This window comes from Brassica oleracea, chromosome C7 (assembly GCF_000695525.1).
Source record: "Brassica oleracea var. oleracea cultivar TO1000 chromosome C7, BOL, whole genome shotgun sequence".
Lineage (NCBI taxonomy): Eukaryota > Viridiplantae > Streptophyta > Magnoliopsida > Brassicales > Brassicaceae > Brassica > Brassica oleracea.
In genome coordinates, this window is record NC_027754.1 from 2,292,965 (window position 1) to 2,310,663 (window position 17,699).

At 34.3% G+C, this 17,699-nt stretch overlaps 1 protein-coding gene and 1 long non-coding RNA gene across 2 annotated transcripts; one reads left to right on the plus strand and one right to left on the minus strand.

Annotated features, from left to right (window-relative positions):
* Positions 1–5,158: 5,158 nt before the first annotated feature.
* LOC106302347 lies at positions 5,159–5,533 on the plus strand. The gene has a single exon (XM_013738874.1). It carries the CDS (start codon positions 5,159–5,161, stop codon positions 5,531–5,533), a length of 375 nt encoding a protein of 124 aa, XP_013594328.1.
* Positions 5,534–15,069: 9,536 nt separating this feature from the next.
* Positions 15,070–16,089, minus strand: LOC106304460. The gene is made up of 4 exons (XR_001262754.1): positions 16,006–16,089; positions 15,825–15,925; positions 15,641–15,739; positions 15,070–15,569 (listed from the first exon to the last, which is right to left on the minus strand). It is a non-coding gene; the product is annotated as an uncharacterized LOC106304460 (long non-coding RNA).
* Positions 16,090–17,699: the final 1,610 nt, after the last annotated feature.

A 17,699-nucleotide genomic window follows, 5' to 3' on the forward strand; every position in this document is an offset into this window, starting at 1 on the left:
ATCAATGGGGTTAGTCCCTCTCTTCTTTAGGAACTTTGCGGATAGGATCATGCCCTTTTCCTTTCTTTTTAAACACGTTAGTTGTTTTTCTAGGGTCTGAACATGCTTGGCTCAGCCCTCGAGACAAGCCACAGGGAGGCCATGGTTTATCGCTTCAAAGCAGAGAAAGCGGAGAAAGACCTTGCGCGTCTTCAAAACCAAAATTTAGAGCGAGATTCAAAACTTGCCAAGGATCATGCCAAGGCCGTCCGTCAAGCGGAAAGGAGAGGTAGGAGAGAGATTGTCGAGATGATGAGAAACCGTGCTTCTCAGTTCAAAGTCGAGTATGGAAACCTTAAGGAGGCTTATTCCTTGGTGGCGATTTTCGTGAGTGTCGTGGTTCAGTTGGTACCCTCTGAAAGACGCAGACGGACGACTTTGTTTTCGAGGATGAGATGGGAACCATGAAAGGTGGGATGAATGATCATGCCCATGCTGAGGCGCTTATTCTCCTGATTGATAGGAGGATTCAGGGATTCTGAGATCCCATCCCGGTTGCTCCCGATACGGAGGAGGTCGCGACCGAGGTTGCTGGTGACGATGAGGAAGTAAACTATCCCGCGGATGCATTCAGAGCTTCCTTGTCCGGGAATTTTAACTTTGATATGTGAGAATCGAGGTTAGTATATTTCGAGGAGCGATTCCCCCTTATCTCGTGTTTATGGCCAAGTGTGGCCTTTATTATCTGTCTGGCCGAGTGTGGCCTTTATGTTGGGACTTTGTCTGGGCCTGTTCGGCCGCTTTGTTTTTATCGGGACTGACCGTTGGTGGCTTTGAATCCCTACTGCTCTGCGGTTTTTATATATGATGAACATTTATCGAAGTACTTTGTTCTGAGTTTGTCTGAAATAAATATGAGTTGTCGTCTCGTATTTACTTCTAACAAGACGTTCAATCTGTTGGTTCGTCGAGATGTGAATTTTCGTAAAAATCGTTTATTTACTTTTACGAAGTTTTCATGAACGTTAAGATATGGACGGAGAGACATGTTTTAAGATCTCGTATCACTTTTTAGATATCATGTCTTGAGATGTTAAAGACCAGTGTGCTGGGTTTAGGGCAAGACCTAAGTTTACTTTCGGTTTTAAGGTTTATGCGGTAACTAGCCGGCTATCAATTTTCCTGTTGCGATTTCAACCTGATTCGTACCGATTTAAAGTCCGCGATAGATTCTCGGCTTATACAACTTGTATGGTATGAATCGAGCATCTCTCCAGAGATAATTTTTAAGCCAACTGGAAGTTTGCGAATATTTTACGATTTGGACCAGATACGGCCGTTGACAAGAATTTAATGTTTGTAGAGATTTTTGCGTAGCTGAAGCGTAAGAGTTCATAAAATGCGTATTTTAGTAAAAGTTTTAAAAAGCTCGAGTACAATATTGCATGTTTTAAAACGTGGGAGTATACGAGTATACGTACCCACTCCCCCCCTCCCTTTTTAGAGAGGGGGATAGCTGAACTCGTCTTTCGACGAGCTGCCTACGTACCCCCTTCGAGGATCAAGCCATCTCCTAGTTCTATTTCATGCCGCGAGTGTTTTTACTTTGCGTTTGGTGCTGTGTTGACCGCCTTACTCGTTGTGATTGTGGCAAGGTCGATATCTTTGTCCAGGTTTTTCTCTTCCGGTTGAGTGGTTGCGTTGACTTCGGAATCAGGCTGAGTTTCGATGTCCGAGGTGTTTGCTTCGACAGACGATGTTGAGTTGTCTTTCTTTGAAGTGTTTTCAGCCGAGGGTTGAGTTAACATCGCACGTTTGCGAGTTGCCATCGAGGTAGTTGTGATCTGTCTTAACCTATGCTCTACGAGAAAGCAAAGTCGTGACTATTTCTAACAACCCCAGATGGCTGTGACCCGCTCTGGGTCGAGAATTTGATGCCCAGGTGGTATGTAGACGAAACGGCTTTCATGGCGTTCAGCCATGGGGTTCCCATGATCATATTATAGATGGCAGGATGATCGACCACCGCGAAGTTGACGATCTTGGTAACTTCCTTGGCCATGACCGGTAGCTTGATCGATCCGAGAGTCATTGACGTTTCGCCTGAAAAACTCGTCAATGGTTTCGGTGTTGGGGTAACTTCCCCGAGTTTGATGTTCATCCTCTTGAGAGTATCGAAGAAGATTACATTAACCGTGCTCCCTGTGTCGATCAGGACTCAGGCGACCTCCAGATCTCGCATGACAAGATCTATAACGAGCGGATCACAGTGGCGTTGATCGATTCCGCCAGCCTCCTCTTCTGTGAAAGTTCTCGAGTCGCCTCGTCCATCTCGGGGAGGAGACCATGTAGGCCAATTTGCGCTTGGCTCGGCCTTTCGCTGGTAGGCCTTGATGGCCGAGACCGTGTCGTTGCAGTACTGTGATCCTCCGATGATCATATTCACTCTGCGACGATTGTTATCGTTTCTTTTGTCGTCCGATCTCCTTCTGCGTTTATCCCCCGCTTGATTTCTCCGAGGAGAATTTTCTGCGGGTGGATTTTTGTCGGTCTTTGGAGGACGATCGGTCTCGAGGATGAGATCTTTTACGATGGTCACTTCAGAGAGCTCTGCAGCTGTAGCTTCACAGCCAGCCTTGCTCCCAAGACTTTGTAGTTGGTCGTCGAGTGCCCTCGAGTCTGGTGGAACTCGCAGAAGGTGTTTTCGTCGTATCGTGGATTGCGAGTCCACGTATTACCCGAGGTTCTGCCCTGTTTCGAGTTGATTGCATAGTTATGCGCTCCTTGAAGCTCTTCCCCCTCGTGATGGACGTATTTGTCGTTACGAGAGTTTTTCTTTCTGGTCTTTTGGTCTGTATCTTTCGAGGACATTTTTGTCGGCTTATGTTTTGCGACAAAACTTTCTTTTCCTCTTCGATTATGATGTATTTCGTTGCCTTGTGAAGGGCGTCCTGGATCGTTCGCGGTTTGTCGAGGGTTATTCAGTTTCTGAATTTTGACTTGTACCAGAGCGTTTTTCTGAGTGCGTCTATGGCCATCTTATCGCTTATTCCGCTAAACCTTGACATAACCAGCTTGAATCAGCTTATGAACTCGCAGAGAGGTTCGTCCTCCCTCTGGGATAGACTCCAGAGATCGACATCAGACGTTTCTCTATCTATGAACATAGAATACTGTTTGAGAAATTCCGATGCGAGCTGGCGGAAACTTCCTATGGAGTTTCGATTAAGGCGTGCGAACCATTCGAGCGCCACAGCTTCCATATTTTTGACGAACAAACGGCAGTAACCGGCGTCCTTTTCGTTCTCCTTCAGTCTGGCCCTTCCCATCGTGATATGGAAGGCTTGAAGGTGCGGTTCAGGATCAGCCGTACCATCGTATTTTGATAATTTGATTTTTCCCAGGTCAGATACCTTGGTATCCGAGATGCGAGCAGTGAAAGGCATTTTCCGAGCTCCCTGGAGTAACCTATCGATTTCGGGGGTAGCACTGGTAGCATGATGGATCTGAGATTTCACCGCCCTTACTTCTGCTGCAGATTTAGTTATGTAATCGAGCAGTGAAAGGTGTTTTCCGAGCTCCCTCGAGTAACCGAGAGGCTTGGTCGGTCGCTACGTAGCGACCGACTCGTGCGCGGGTCAGTCGCTACGTAGCGACCGGCTCGTTCACGGGTCGATCGCTACGCGGCGACCTTGTTTGAATCCTTTCTCGATGTTCTATGAACGTGATCTTAGGCTACGAGTGTTTAGTTTCGATGAATGAACCAAGATTACGTGCAATATTTCACCGCAAGATTCTTCGTAAAAGCAATCTTTACGACGAATAGTTTTCGTGGAAACGTTCATGCTTATTTCTACGGATATTTGGATGTTAACTTCGTCGTGTCCGTTTTTGGCCCCAACAACATCCAAAATCATCGACGAAACCCTAAAAACCCAATCACCCCTAAAATCTCCCTCAGAGCAAAACGGTGCGTTTATTAAATAAGAACCAATTTGCTCTGAGGGAGATTTTAGGGGTGATTGGGTTTAAACGCAGCGGCTGCGGGAATTTACGGATGCGGGTGGTTGCGGTTTTAAGAAATTTGTACGAGTGGTTTTGCAGTTAAAAATTGGTGCGTTTGTGGGATACTTATGACTAATTAATTACCCAATGCGGCAGCAGTTAAATAATAAATTAACAATGTTTATAATTTATATAATTATAAAAATATCAAAAATCATAATATTATAATAAATATAAAAATTATATTTAGAAAGTTATAGTTTCAAATTTTTAAAAATTATAGAAAATATTTTTTGTTTCAAATTTTATATATTAATTAAAATATAATAGATATATTTTAGTATTTTTATAATTCCAATTTAAAATTTTTATTGATTTTTTTATTTTTGCATTTATATTGTTTTATAAAAAAGAAAAAAATTATCCTTCCGCAACCGCAAACGATAGCTGGAACTAGCTTTTGAATTTATGAAGTTTAGAGCGGTTTGAAGCGGTTTAGAGTGGTTTGAATGATTGTTGCAAAACGCCAACAACCGCTACTAACCACAAAAGTTGCGTTTGCGGGTGGCAGCGGAAATCCAGTCATACCCTTAGTTAATGCACTATCAAACTTTTCCATATTCCACTTACTTCGTTACTAGATAATATATTATACTTAAATATAGTTAATGCCATACGCGGAGTTGATTTAAAAAAAATATGATAAATAATATATATTTTGTTATCAATAACCTTTTTTACATTTGACAGAATATACATACATTTATATATTTTGACACGGCTATTGGACGGAGTTAGGCCCACTGATCTTGGCTTTGGGCACCAGGAGTCCACGTGATCTGAGAATGAACTTCAAATCTCCAGTTATCTCAGCAGTGGTAGATGGAAATTGGTTTCTTCCTCCGGCAAGATCTGAAGAGGGTACTTTGCAGATCGTGCTCTCAACCATGGCCCCACCTCACTCAGATCAAAGCTCAGACAAGTATCTTTGGCTGACCATTTCGTTCCAAAATTTTCCTCTAAAGCAACTTGGCCCCGTATCAGAGAGATAACATCTGAGGTTCCTTGGTTTGACCTGATACGGTTTAAAGAAGAGATACCAAGATGCTCCTTTGTGTCTTGGATGGCTATACTCTCAAGGAACCCTACTAAAGATAGATTGTCCTTGTGGGCCATGGATGTCCCTACGCTTTGCGTTCTGTGCTCTTCGGGCCATGAATCCCATCAGCACTTGTTCTTTTTGTGCCCATTTGTCTATGCTGTCTGGTCTCACTTCTCCAGAAGCGCTTGGCAAGCTGCTCCGTCTTCTATGCTCGATGTGGTAGATATTGTTGCTGTCTCTGCTCGATTTCGGGTGGGGTTATGGTTTATTGCATCTGGTGCGAAAGGAATTTTCGCATTTTCAAGCAGGTGGCCACTTCTGAAGCAGGGGTTGATCACGCTTGTTGATTGGCTGATCCGGGATCGGCTCCTTTCCATCCCTCCTTTCAGACCAGAGTCTCCGTTTCTGCTCCAGCTGTTCTTCTCCCTTACCTTTCGGCCTCCTTAGCTCTTTTTTTTTATTACAGAAATGATTTATTCTTGAACATTGGTAAGAGTATATCATATAAAAAAGGTACCAAGAGGTTATACAGCCAAACAAATGACGTTACCGTCCGTTTATGTATAAAATTAATTTGGTTAACTAAAGTTAATACATTTATTCGTTTGATTATCATCCCACAAGTCTTGTAATATATTATAAGATAAGTCTTGTAACAAATATGTCCAATGGCATTCTGTTGTAAATATTCTAGTAAACTATGACTATTTTAATAAATGGGTTGAGAAGGGGTATGAAGTTGCCACATCAGTAATGACATTTATGTTAATAACACATCAAGTAAAGGTTAGTTATTAAAAGTGCTCCTCAGATAATAAGAAAGGGATTTGAAGACAATAGTATTATTTATTCACCTTGTATAACTCTGTGCTTTACGTACCAGTCTCTTTTAACTCTTCCTTTAGTTGCAGATTCTTGCTGAGTCATGCCTCCAGCTCTCCCTTCTCGGATTTGAGTACACTTTTTTCTTTCAGCCTATGGATTTATTTACAACACACAGAGGAGTAAAGATACAGAGATGAATTTTACTTTGATATTCACACAGTTGAAAGAGGGAGAATTCAGCGAGAAGATACCTTAGTAGTATCTCAAAATTCAATAAGCACGCAGATCCACACAAGGAAGAGAGGGTCACATCCCAACCCAGTCTTGGCACTCTTCTCGATTGCCCTAGAGTCAACCTCTCCAATGACTTTGGACGCCACTCGTGTTGGATCAGCGCGTTGGCTACACCAGCTTGTAAGACGACAAAGCCACACAAGCCGTTCCGGAGAGAAGCTAGAGGAGACGACTCACTGTGCTGGAGATGAAGAACCATCTCGCATACGGAAGGAGAGGCACGTCTGAGTTCTTCCACGTGGCGACTTGCAGTCTCTTGTCACCGTCTTTGCGTTAGCTTCTTCTCCGGAGTTAGGAGCTGTATTTGAGATGAAGGGTTTCAGTGTTTAACATGATGCTCTATATATATAGGAAGAAATAACTCAAGTGTAACGATTCCGAAGAATTAATGATCGCCCGAGTAAATATGGGGAGATAGAAGAAGATTCACTACTCCATGGAGACGAAAGGTTACTTTGTCATAGGAGACTGAACCGGTGAGTAAGATGAAGAAGAGAAGCGGCTCTCCCAATGAACCGTCTTAACCTTATTGGGCCATTGAAGAGGAAGAGAAGATGCTTTCACAATGAATTATTGGACCACGGGTTCTGTAGATATCAAAACATCAACAATGAGCCCAATTAATAAATCGATACACACAAAACGCTGAAAAATAAAAATTCCACGATTTGCTGATGTGGACACCGACCAAAGCTCTCCTATTATAATATAGATTGTTTGTCAAGTTTGCTTAGGTGTGTGACCTTATAAAATCATATAATATTAGCAATGAATTCTCAATTCATAGATTATAAGCGGTTTCTAACAAAACATTATAACCATCCAATATTATATGATTGTCGAACATCGACGTTACGGTTTCAAAAGTGTAAGTACAATAGATTTCAGGACATTCCCAACAAAGACCACAATACAAAGCTTTTGAACTTTGTACTTTTCTATAGCTATTTTAATCAACAAAAGTTATAGAATATAATAGTTTTATGTAAATATTATTTTGACTATTGTTCAAAATTGATCCATATGTATTTTATACAACAAATATAAATGGCAAACAACATAAATGTGGTTGAGATATGACAAAAATACAATATTTTTACCGCGTGTATACTCGTGGGCTCGTCTAGTATGCATTTTTTTTTCATTTTGCGCCCAAAATTTAGAAGTTGATAATTATAATTAACTTTTCCAACTTATTTTGTCATTTGCTACATTTGCAAATGATCATATTTTATTGTTACCATAATTTGACAATAACATAATTTTACAACTTATTTAATGATTACTATAAATCACATCATAATTTATTATAAAAATATATATTAATTTTGTTGTCAATAAACTAAACATTAAGATCATTTTGGACATGGGACATAGCATGCACATTTGTTTCCTGAGGCGCAACTAGTGGTTATTCCTTGCATCCCTAACCCTTATGTCCTTTTCTTGTACGCAGATAGGCAAGCTGGCTTGTTGTGACATATGAGACACATATCTTTTTTCATTATTATTCCCTTGCCCCATCGCTCCGGCCACTGTTATATATACACAATAAATCTCAGTGTATGTAAAGAAAAGTATTTCCCAAAAATTTCAAATATTGAAAAATATTTAGATAATTTTTATTTACTTTTAAAAATCATTGATTATTTGAGGTATACAAAACATGTAGCCTATCTGATATAAAGATATCTATAAGTATCATGTAAATTTCCTTGTAAAATGATACATCAACTTTATTTCATAAACAAGAACTATAGCTTTACAATTTATTTACTCAGTAAACATGAATTTGAAGTAATGAAGAAAAGGTGTTTGTTGAATCAATTTGGATTAAAAAAAGAACTTTTCATAATATATTAAAACGATATATCTAGCCAAAATAAGCGAAGAAATAACACAAAATACTTTTTGGATATCAGTTTCCTAGATATATCATAAAACTACTGTATATAATTTTCTAGGTTTAGATATTATGTAATTTTATAGTGTAATGAACTATAACAAAATGTCTGTAAAAACTTAGCTTATTGGAAGGAAGCCATTAATGTGTATTTTAAGAATCTTGACCCGTGCTTTTCAAATTTTAAATTATCTGAAAACACATATATACAAAACATAAAATATACTCCTAAGATCATTACTTATATTCGTCAAAACAGTAATCGTTATCTAAAGTCAAATATACTATTATAAAGAAATATACACATCTTATGTTTTTTTTTTCAAATTAACCATATAAACAATTGTACATAAGAAACTAACTTATAAGCTTTTGCATAGTAACTTTTCTGTTTTGGCCATAGTTTATGATAAACATATATATATATATCACAAGTAGTTTTTTTTGTTTTGGTGATAGTTTATGATATTTATATTTCTATTTTATTGTTAATGTATTTCTTCTATTTATTTATAAGTAAAATGTATAAAATAGTTGTTTAGGTTAGATGGTTAAATATCTAAATTTTTTTGTGGTAAAAATGTAAAGAAATATCTTAAATTTTAATATTATTAATATAATTAGTTAATATAATTCAATAACCACTTCATTTTTTTTTTGAACAAAACCAAACCATTTGGATTGATAAAACCTTTAACCAAATGGTTTGGAAATATATTTTGGTTTGGTTTAGATCGGTTTGAGTTTGGTTGGGTCGGTTTGATTTGGTTTGGTTCAGTTTTTTTGCCCACCCTATTATTGGCCCATTTATAAGATATATAATGTTTTAATAGACAAGATTTATATATTGTTGTAAAGGCTTATATAAATTTGTATATGCTTGAATTACATTACATATAAACTTATATTTTAATAATATACCTTCAATTGTAACTTATAAAAAACAATTATCAATGTTTTTTGTTTAAATTTCATTAGTTCATTTTATCATATGTTCTAATAACTAATACTAAATGCTTAAAGATTAGTGTATACGAATGTTTTTTAATTGTTAAAACTATCAAATAAAATTATCATATTAAATTGTTTATTATTTAAAAATTAAATTAAAAAATAAATGTAAATTTAATTTTGATAATAAGATGTTAAATATAAAATAATTTTAATTTTTAAGAAAGTATATATTAGTTCCCTAATAATTAAGTAGAAATCCAATAAGATATATTTATAATAAGAAGAAACAAATTAATTTAATAGAAAAAAAATGTAAACAACAAATTATTGGATTTGAAAAAATAATATAAACATTTAAAATATATACATAAAAGTGAAAACACCCGCGCGGTTGCGCAGATAAAGATCTAGTCTGTTCTATTAAAATAAAAGTCACAACTTCTATTCATGTGTGATTTTTTAAAATATGGACTTCACTAGAAAAAATCATATTTTATTTATTTCAAATTAACATTTTGGTATCATTAAGATATGACATCTTATATAATCAACACATATATATAACAACTTCACCTATAAAATTGTTTTAATACTATTTTTAATTATAAAAATCTATTGATAAAAAATCTAACAAAATCTTACTAAAAATTAAATATTTTTATATAATAATACATTAATTAATTTCGTAATTAAAAGTATAATATTATTTAAAAAAAAATAATTAAGATTTTATTATAAAAGAATTGTATGCTATTTTCATAAGTGTTCTATTTATAGCCTATATAATATTAAAATAGAAGTATGATATAAATTAAATATAAAAATTATGTTAAATTAATAAATTAACTTATTTATTTAAAAAAACATTTAAAAAATCATTTACCATTAAAACAGGTTAAAATTTGTAAAGCATGTATAAAATTTACTCATAATATCCTACTATATATTAAAATTGTAGATGCTAAAGTATATTTTTTGAAACAAAAAAAATGATCCTAAACAAATATTTGTTCTATAGTATAACTAACTAAATTTAAAAATATTTTGTAGGGAAACTGTAAAAACTTAAAATATATATTTTGAGTGGGGTTATCTATTTAATTATTTCAAGTTATGAATTTATTGTGTCCAAAAAGATGTTATCTTTTTATATAATAACAATTAATAATAAATTAAAATGTATATAACAAATCTTTATATATCAATAATGTCAAATAAAAAACATAGACACTAAACTTATAGAATTACATTATATATAACAATAAATTATAAATAATATATTTAAAAAAATTATATAAAATTATACGTTAATTATATGATTTTCTTATGTGAAAAATTGTCTTTCTGATCATCAACATAGCGGAGCTCGAACATGTCGTGATCAAAACCTCATTTTCATAAAAGCAAAGAATCATTTTCCGGGTCGGCCTTCCCTACGGGCGGGAAATTAGAGAAAAAGTTATTTAATATGAATTTACATTAATTTTATGAATTTTTTTTTTTAAAAAATGTAGATTGAAAATGATATTATTAACAAAATAAATAAATAAAATTAGGAGATCATGTTGTTATCTTTAATAAATAATTTTGGACTGAATTAAAATGACAGTAACCTTATTTATTCTATGAAGAACAATCTAATATAATAGGTTAATGATGTCTTTCATGTACATATAATTATGCAATAATCATGCTAGAGAAATATGTTAAGGAAAAGTTTATATTATCTAAGCCAAAACAACCTCTTGTGAGTGTGAGTACCTTGGTATGTGTATGTTTTAATTAAAATATGATAGTTTTCTCCTGATGAATGTCATATTTCAACCTCTCTACCACTCTTTAAACTGAAAACGGCAAATAAGTTTAGAATTTATTAGATAGGATTTACTGTTAATTTAGAAGTTATTAATATTGTGGAAATTTGCGTTATGAATTAATAATATATTTAAATTAAATGATAATATTGCATGGGTGTTTTTTATAGAACTCATGCTTGTATGTAATAAAGAGCTTATGCTGCAGATGTATGTAATTATCTTGCAAAAAATATTTTTGCAATGGTGTATTAACACTTTGAAATAAAACCTTTTACCGTACAAAGAGAATCGTTCAAAATTTTCAAATATCAGAGTGTTCGTTTATTCAAATAGCTAAGTAGGAGTAATATATAATAATATGTTTGCGCTATTGTATGGAAAAAGAAGAAGAAGTTAGGAGCACTTTTTATCGTGAAATCATGGACCTTAAAAAAAATTGATGTAAATGGGTAAAGCAAAAAATTATTCATATGTTTTGTTTTGCTAAAACATTATTCATATGTAAAATTCTCATGTATATCAAATTAGTAAATTCAATTTGCATTCACTTTATAATATTATACATTTTATATGTACGTTCACTAATATACTATAAACTTATTGGTTCATCTAGTTTTTTTGGTTTTAACAGGCTATTTTACACATTAAAATAAATAAATAAACATTTTATTGTATTTTCGATACATGTAAATCCAATTAAAATCATCGTACTCGGTTCTGTTGATTTACATTAATTTGCCATACCGGTATGATCAGATTGAATATCAACAATATCATAAGAGCTATTTTTATGACGTATTCATAAGATGAAGAACACGACATTATTTGTTTATTAAAATATAAAAGTATACTGTTTAAAATATTATTTTAAATTTGATCTAAAGTCCATACGACAATATTCCCGCATGTTTATGAGTTACATCAAAAGCCCACACGATCTCTAAGTTAATGAAACGCATGTGTTTTGGATGCGGACACGTGTCGCCTCCACAAAGCCTGACTTAGTGACATGGAATCCCATGCGGAATTTTGATTTTGTTGTATATTTAGGTTGGTATTTTTTTTTAACTTCAAACGGGGGTTGGTTTGATCATTTGTGAAACAATTATTTCTATGTGATATTTAATTAGTTATGTAGGATATTAGAATATTGAACGTCAGAATGACAGAACCGTCATTGATTTCGTAATACATCTTGTAATATATTGACTTTAATTCATGCTTTATTTTAGTTTGGACAACAGAGTCATAATAGTTTATTTAGCAGCATTCTTGTTTGTTATTATAATTCATATAAATGGAGGTGTTCTTTATTTATATGAATTAGGAAATTAAATAAACTTGGATTGTGTTTTTATATAAACTAGGGACTTTTTCCGGGCTACGCTCGGGTATTTGTATAAGTTTTTTCCTATCATCCTAAGATAATTAATTCATAAGCAGATCACATTTGATATGTATCATTCGTAATAAGAGAAGACAGAGACAATTACCAATCTTCCTGAAATGATTATTGGAGTAGATGTCTCTGAATCTTTTAAGAGCTTCATTTGCAGCAGCTGCTATCACTTGCTTGAGTGGAGAATCTCTTCAGCTCTTGATAGAAAGAACAACAACGGCAATTAGGTTTGAAACGGAAAGTAAATATTAGGTAGCAGCTAGACATGAGTGAACAACTGGAATCTCAAAACTTTAGCAAGGGGAAGAGAAGATAATACCTACATGTGGAGAATCAGCAGTGATCCTGAAGCTGCTCAAAACGTTCTGAAATGGTAACAGATTGACTGGGATTCCATAAGAGAGAAATGCAATCAGAAACTTTTAAGATTCAATTCTGGAACATACAAACAATTTGGAATCAAAGAAACATTGGAGGACCCTCATCTATGAGTTCACTACTCTAAAATATTTGTGCAATGAACAAAAAAGGAAAATGGTATACCATAGTTGGAGACAAAAAGTCATATCCTCAAGGTACATTGTCTTGGACTGAAAATCAATCTCAATAGTTGCCTGCAAAACGAAGACCGGTCAACAAATTTTAAAGAGGTCTACTAACCAAATCTATTGGCCAAATTCTGAATAGCATTATCTATTCCAAATTTTCCTTAATAACTTATTATCACATATATGTTTGTTTCTTCTTCTTCTTACATGGGCTACCTGAGCAGAATCATCAGACTCAAGATGGAGAAGTAACTGCAACAACACAAATGAGCATCTTGTAAGCATCCATACTTGTTTGCTTCTTTGGTAAAACAAAAAAAAAATCTACTGACGAAGAATTCAAACCTGTTTCTTAGTGAATAAAGGAAGAAATCCAAATATAGTAGATGCCGAGTTGAGCCTGTAGAAATCTTACAAGCATTTACATCCTGCATAAGGAGTAAATAAATTTCCTGCATCACAAAATTTAGAGTAGACATGAGATATAATACTAAAAACAACATCCAGTATTGAGAAAGAAGAAAAGAGCTACAAAATGATAAATACATATGTTTTTCTTAAAACATTAAATACATACGTTTACAATATCAAATCATCACCTTTGACAGTGAGTAGACTTCAGGAACACTTTCTATAATCCTTTTGAGAATTAGAATGATTCCATGAATCTTGTTGGTGCCTATAACAGGTATATGACTGCAAAATCTTTCATATAATAGTTTCGTTAATTAGACTTTGTCCTGCTCCTGCTTGTACTGCATGATAGACATGTTTAAAAATGTCCAAAAATTGTGAGCTTAGACGCAGCAACTTCCTCGCCAAGTATCACTTGAGCACATCACATATAAATCAAGTAAGTTCATAAGCTGCTTCAGTCACGTCATGATTATCCTCTACATCTCGGCTCTCGAAAGTATTGTGTGTGTGCATATATACCTTCTTCTTCAATTGATAAACGAAAGCTGCCATCATCACCACCTTCGACCATCTCTTTCTTCGACAAAAACGTGCCGTCTGAGATCCTTCGCCACTGCCATGTGATTTATTTACTAATATGGTTCATGATATGATATTTACCTTAATAATATGTGAGGACGATAACCATGTTCTTCTCCAGTATCTTATTCTTTTTGCTTATGTGTTCCTTCCCAATCTAATTCTCCTCTGTTGGTGTCGCTTGTCTTTGTTGTCGTATATGAAACTTCTTTTTGAAATCTCTGAGATGTAGTTGTTCATAGAATAGAGAAGCTGATTTGAGGGAAAAGGAAATTCTTGAAAGAATTTGAAGGAGCTCAAAGAACAGAAGAACTGAATTAAGGGACACATAAATGGTTGAAAGAATTTGAAGAGATTAATTGAAGATGTTTGATAACTTTGCGAAACTGAGATCAAGAGAATCGAGAACGTCAAAGGTCCTAAAGTAGTGTTCTCACCTAAAATTATTTTGTGTTTTTTGAAAAATATAAACTAAATAATATGGGAGCTTTTCTTATTTTGATTTGTTAGGACATAAATTGATTGGTCAAGAGGGGTTTTGGTTATGAAGATTTGCAGGGATAAACGGAGAAGACGAACTGTGTAAACCAAATCGATCGAGCGACCCCTCCGTTCTATGAAAGGGGGAAGAAACGGATATTTAGGAGTTCAAAACTGGGCATTTTCTGAAATATATCATGAGCCCATATGAAAAACCCAGAATTTATTAATTTGGATTTAAGCTAGCCCAGAATTTATAATTTCGATTTAAACTGAGCTGACATGACATGTTTGAGTCTTTCTATTGGCTGATTTTTCGTGTCTACGTGGATAAAATAAATGGTGATCTTATTCTCCTTTTAGTATAGTGTATGGTGGTGGTGGTGTAACATTAATTAGGCGAAAACTCTAAAAAATAAAAAAGAGAGCTTTGAACTCAGTCATTGCATCATTTCCTCTTCTCAGTTACACACTTACACCACCACCACTACCAGCCCTGCAAAGAAACACAATACCAGCCCTGCAAAGAAACACACCATCATTTATTCTTCTCAGTTACACCACCACCACCTCCTGAAGTAGTGAGTTACGTGCGGCGGTGCGGGATGTCCAGAAGAACGAAAGTCTTCTCTCTTTCGATTGTCTTTGGCTTCAATATGTATTCTCCCACCTCTGTTTCCTGTCCAAGTTGCATTTCACTCAGCAGCAGCGCATAGTTCAGCTTCTCTACACACCTTTATTTAACTTGTCATCTTTCTTTTCGTCATAAATATTATCTATACATGCATTTTGAACACTTGTGTGTTTACTTGACAAATTAACCATAAAACCAACCAATATGGGTAGAAAAAATAAGTATGTTAAGAGTGTTGCTTGTCAGGGTTAAAGGAAAGAGATTAAAACAGAGATTTGATCCAAAGAAAAAGATAAAAACAGAGTTAATCTTTTATTCTTCTAATGATGGTCATGTCTATCATCTAAGAAAACGTTACAGTCACAGACAACTAATTCCTTAAGTTAGAAAACCAACTTAGTAGCTTAAGATTGAGATCTCCAACTTAGGCAGATAAACAAATGTTTTGGATGTAACTGATAACGTTTCATGTGCCAAAAGTAGCAAAATCAAACATAGAATCATCATTTGACAACCTCCACCTCAACTTCTTCATATTTTAATCAGAAACTCCAATTTTCAAACCATGTTCGCCTCTAAGATGCTAAGTCCTCTCTATTTGAACTACAGGGCGGTGTGGCTTTGGGGCTAAAACTACAAAAAAGAACTGTGTTTAAGATGTTTCATCAAAGAACAGAGTTGGAGGTAAAGATGAGAATGGTTACTGTATGGATTGCCTCTCATAGAAACATTTGAAAAGAGATACAGCTTCGTCTGCCATTATTCCTCTGCACTTGTACCCTTTTCCTCTTTGAGCTTCTTCACTATAAAAAAAGACAGAGATCACAGACTAAAATTAATAAGGCCGATTTTTTCTAATAAGTTTGTAGTGTGATCTTTAGGGTCTACAAAGGATATCTTATGTCTGAGAACACTCTAAGTGAAGCGACAATATAGAACCACAACCCCAAATTTATCATTACCGCATGCATAATATACTTCCTTTATACCTTCGATTAAAGAAAAGATCATATCAGGAACAAACAAACAAACAGCCAAAAAATTTCAAGTTCATGTTAATGAATCATACCGAGGAAGGATAAGGTCGATGCACACATTATGCAAGGTTCACATGTTACGTAAAGAACGCATTTCGAGAAATTCTCAGCGACTTACAAAAATAAAGAAATTCCAAATTATTTCATGTAGGAATAAATGTAATCTATATTAAAAAAGTAGAGACACAAACACAAACCTAGTACAAGAATTATGAGGAGAGTTAAAACATTAAATGAAAATATGACTGATTTTTTCATCCTTGGTAATAGAAATGAGTTGACTATGATTTTTATTTTTTTGTAAATTTGTTGTGTTTAAAGAACAAAAAAGTGTATGTATATATAAGAAGTTGAATGTATCCTATATTAAGATACTAGGGCCGGCCCGCCCTCCGGGCGGGAAGTTTGAATAATACAATTTCATATGATTTATAATTATTTATGTACAATTTATAATTATGATATATAACAATATCATATACAAACACCACAGATAAGAACTATTAAGTCATAATTTTAATTTTAATAATTTGTTTTGGATTAACTAAAACGACAGTATACTCGATTGTTCAATAAACAACACTAATAAGAACTATTAAATCATATTGTTATTTCGATAAATATTTTAGTCCAAACTTAAACGACAGTATTCTTTATTAGTCACTATTATAAAAAATACTTTCGTTTTTTTTTTTTAAAACCAAAATTCTTGTGCACAACGTATCTACTTTATTATAATATTTCTGGTCACTATCTAGAAACGTCATTTTAAACAAAGTTGCTAGATAACTAATGTCATAACTGAATTGAATAATTTCTCAAAGAATACAATGAATTATTGTATATTATCGTATATTATTATGAGAGTAACCTTTGCTATTATTTGATAAATAACATTGAATTTTTATGTTAGTTATAATTAAAAAAGTTTAGTCTAAGTTTATTATTCATTAGACTAACTAATAAGATGATTTACGTGAGTATGACCCAAACCACCAAAGCATCCTTATGTTTGTTATTAAGACTGATGCATAAGTTTAATTTTAATAAATGTTCCAATAGATTTGGCGGGTTTGTTTACGGGTTCTTTGTGCGTATATAGTCAATAAATTCGTTCATCTTCTTAAAATAATAACAATCTTCGCATGCGCTGTCCATATCATGCTGGTGGCATTCTGTTATGGGCTCCATTCTGGCTGTATTTGCTAAATACCTTGTCTTCAAAATAACTTTGATTGATCTAAGCGAAGTCTTAACTGTGGTTAAGCACTGTGGAGATCTATCCTGATTAGTTTTCCAAGATAGTTTATCGATGTACTCTTTCCCCTCAGCAAAATCGCCTCTGCACAACATTAATATACCATAAATGTATATACCGTTGTCATAGCCTCCATCTGCAGATTGACGAAGATGGGTGAGTCCTTTGATAGATTTGCGACACTGGAAATATTGAAGCAAGCCTTCGATATAGTGAGCCTTGGGATTGTCATAAGCCAAACATTCATTTTTTAATTGACTGTGCCTATATAGCATATCAAGTGGCGCTTCCAAAAAATATTCGAGGCCAAGGTTTTTGAAATAGTTTGCGGGGTCGGTGAACGGTGGGTTTCCTTCACAGCTACCAATACTCTCGTCGGAATTATAATCGTTTTCTGACATGACTAATACCAGTTTTTGGGGTTTTTTATCTAATATAATGGAAGATCAGGTTGTATTCGTATGTTGT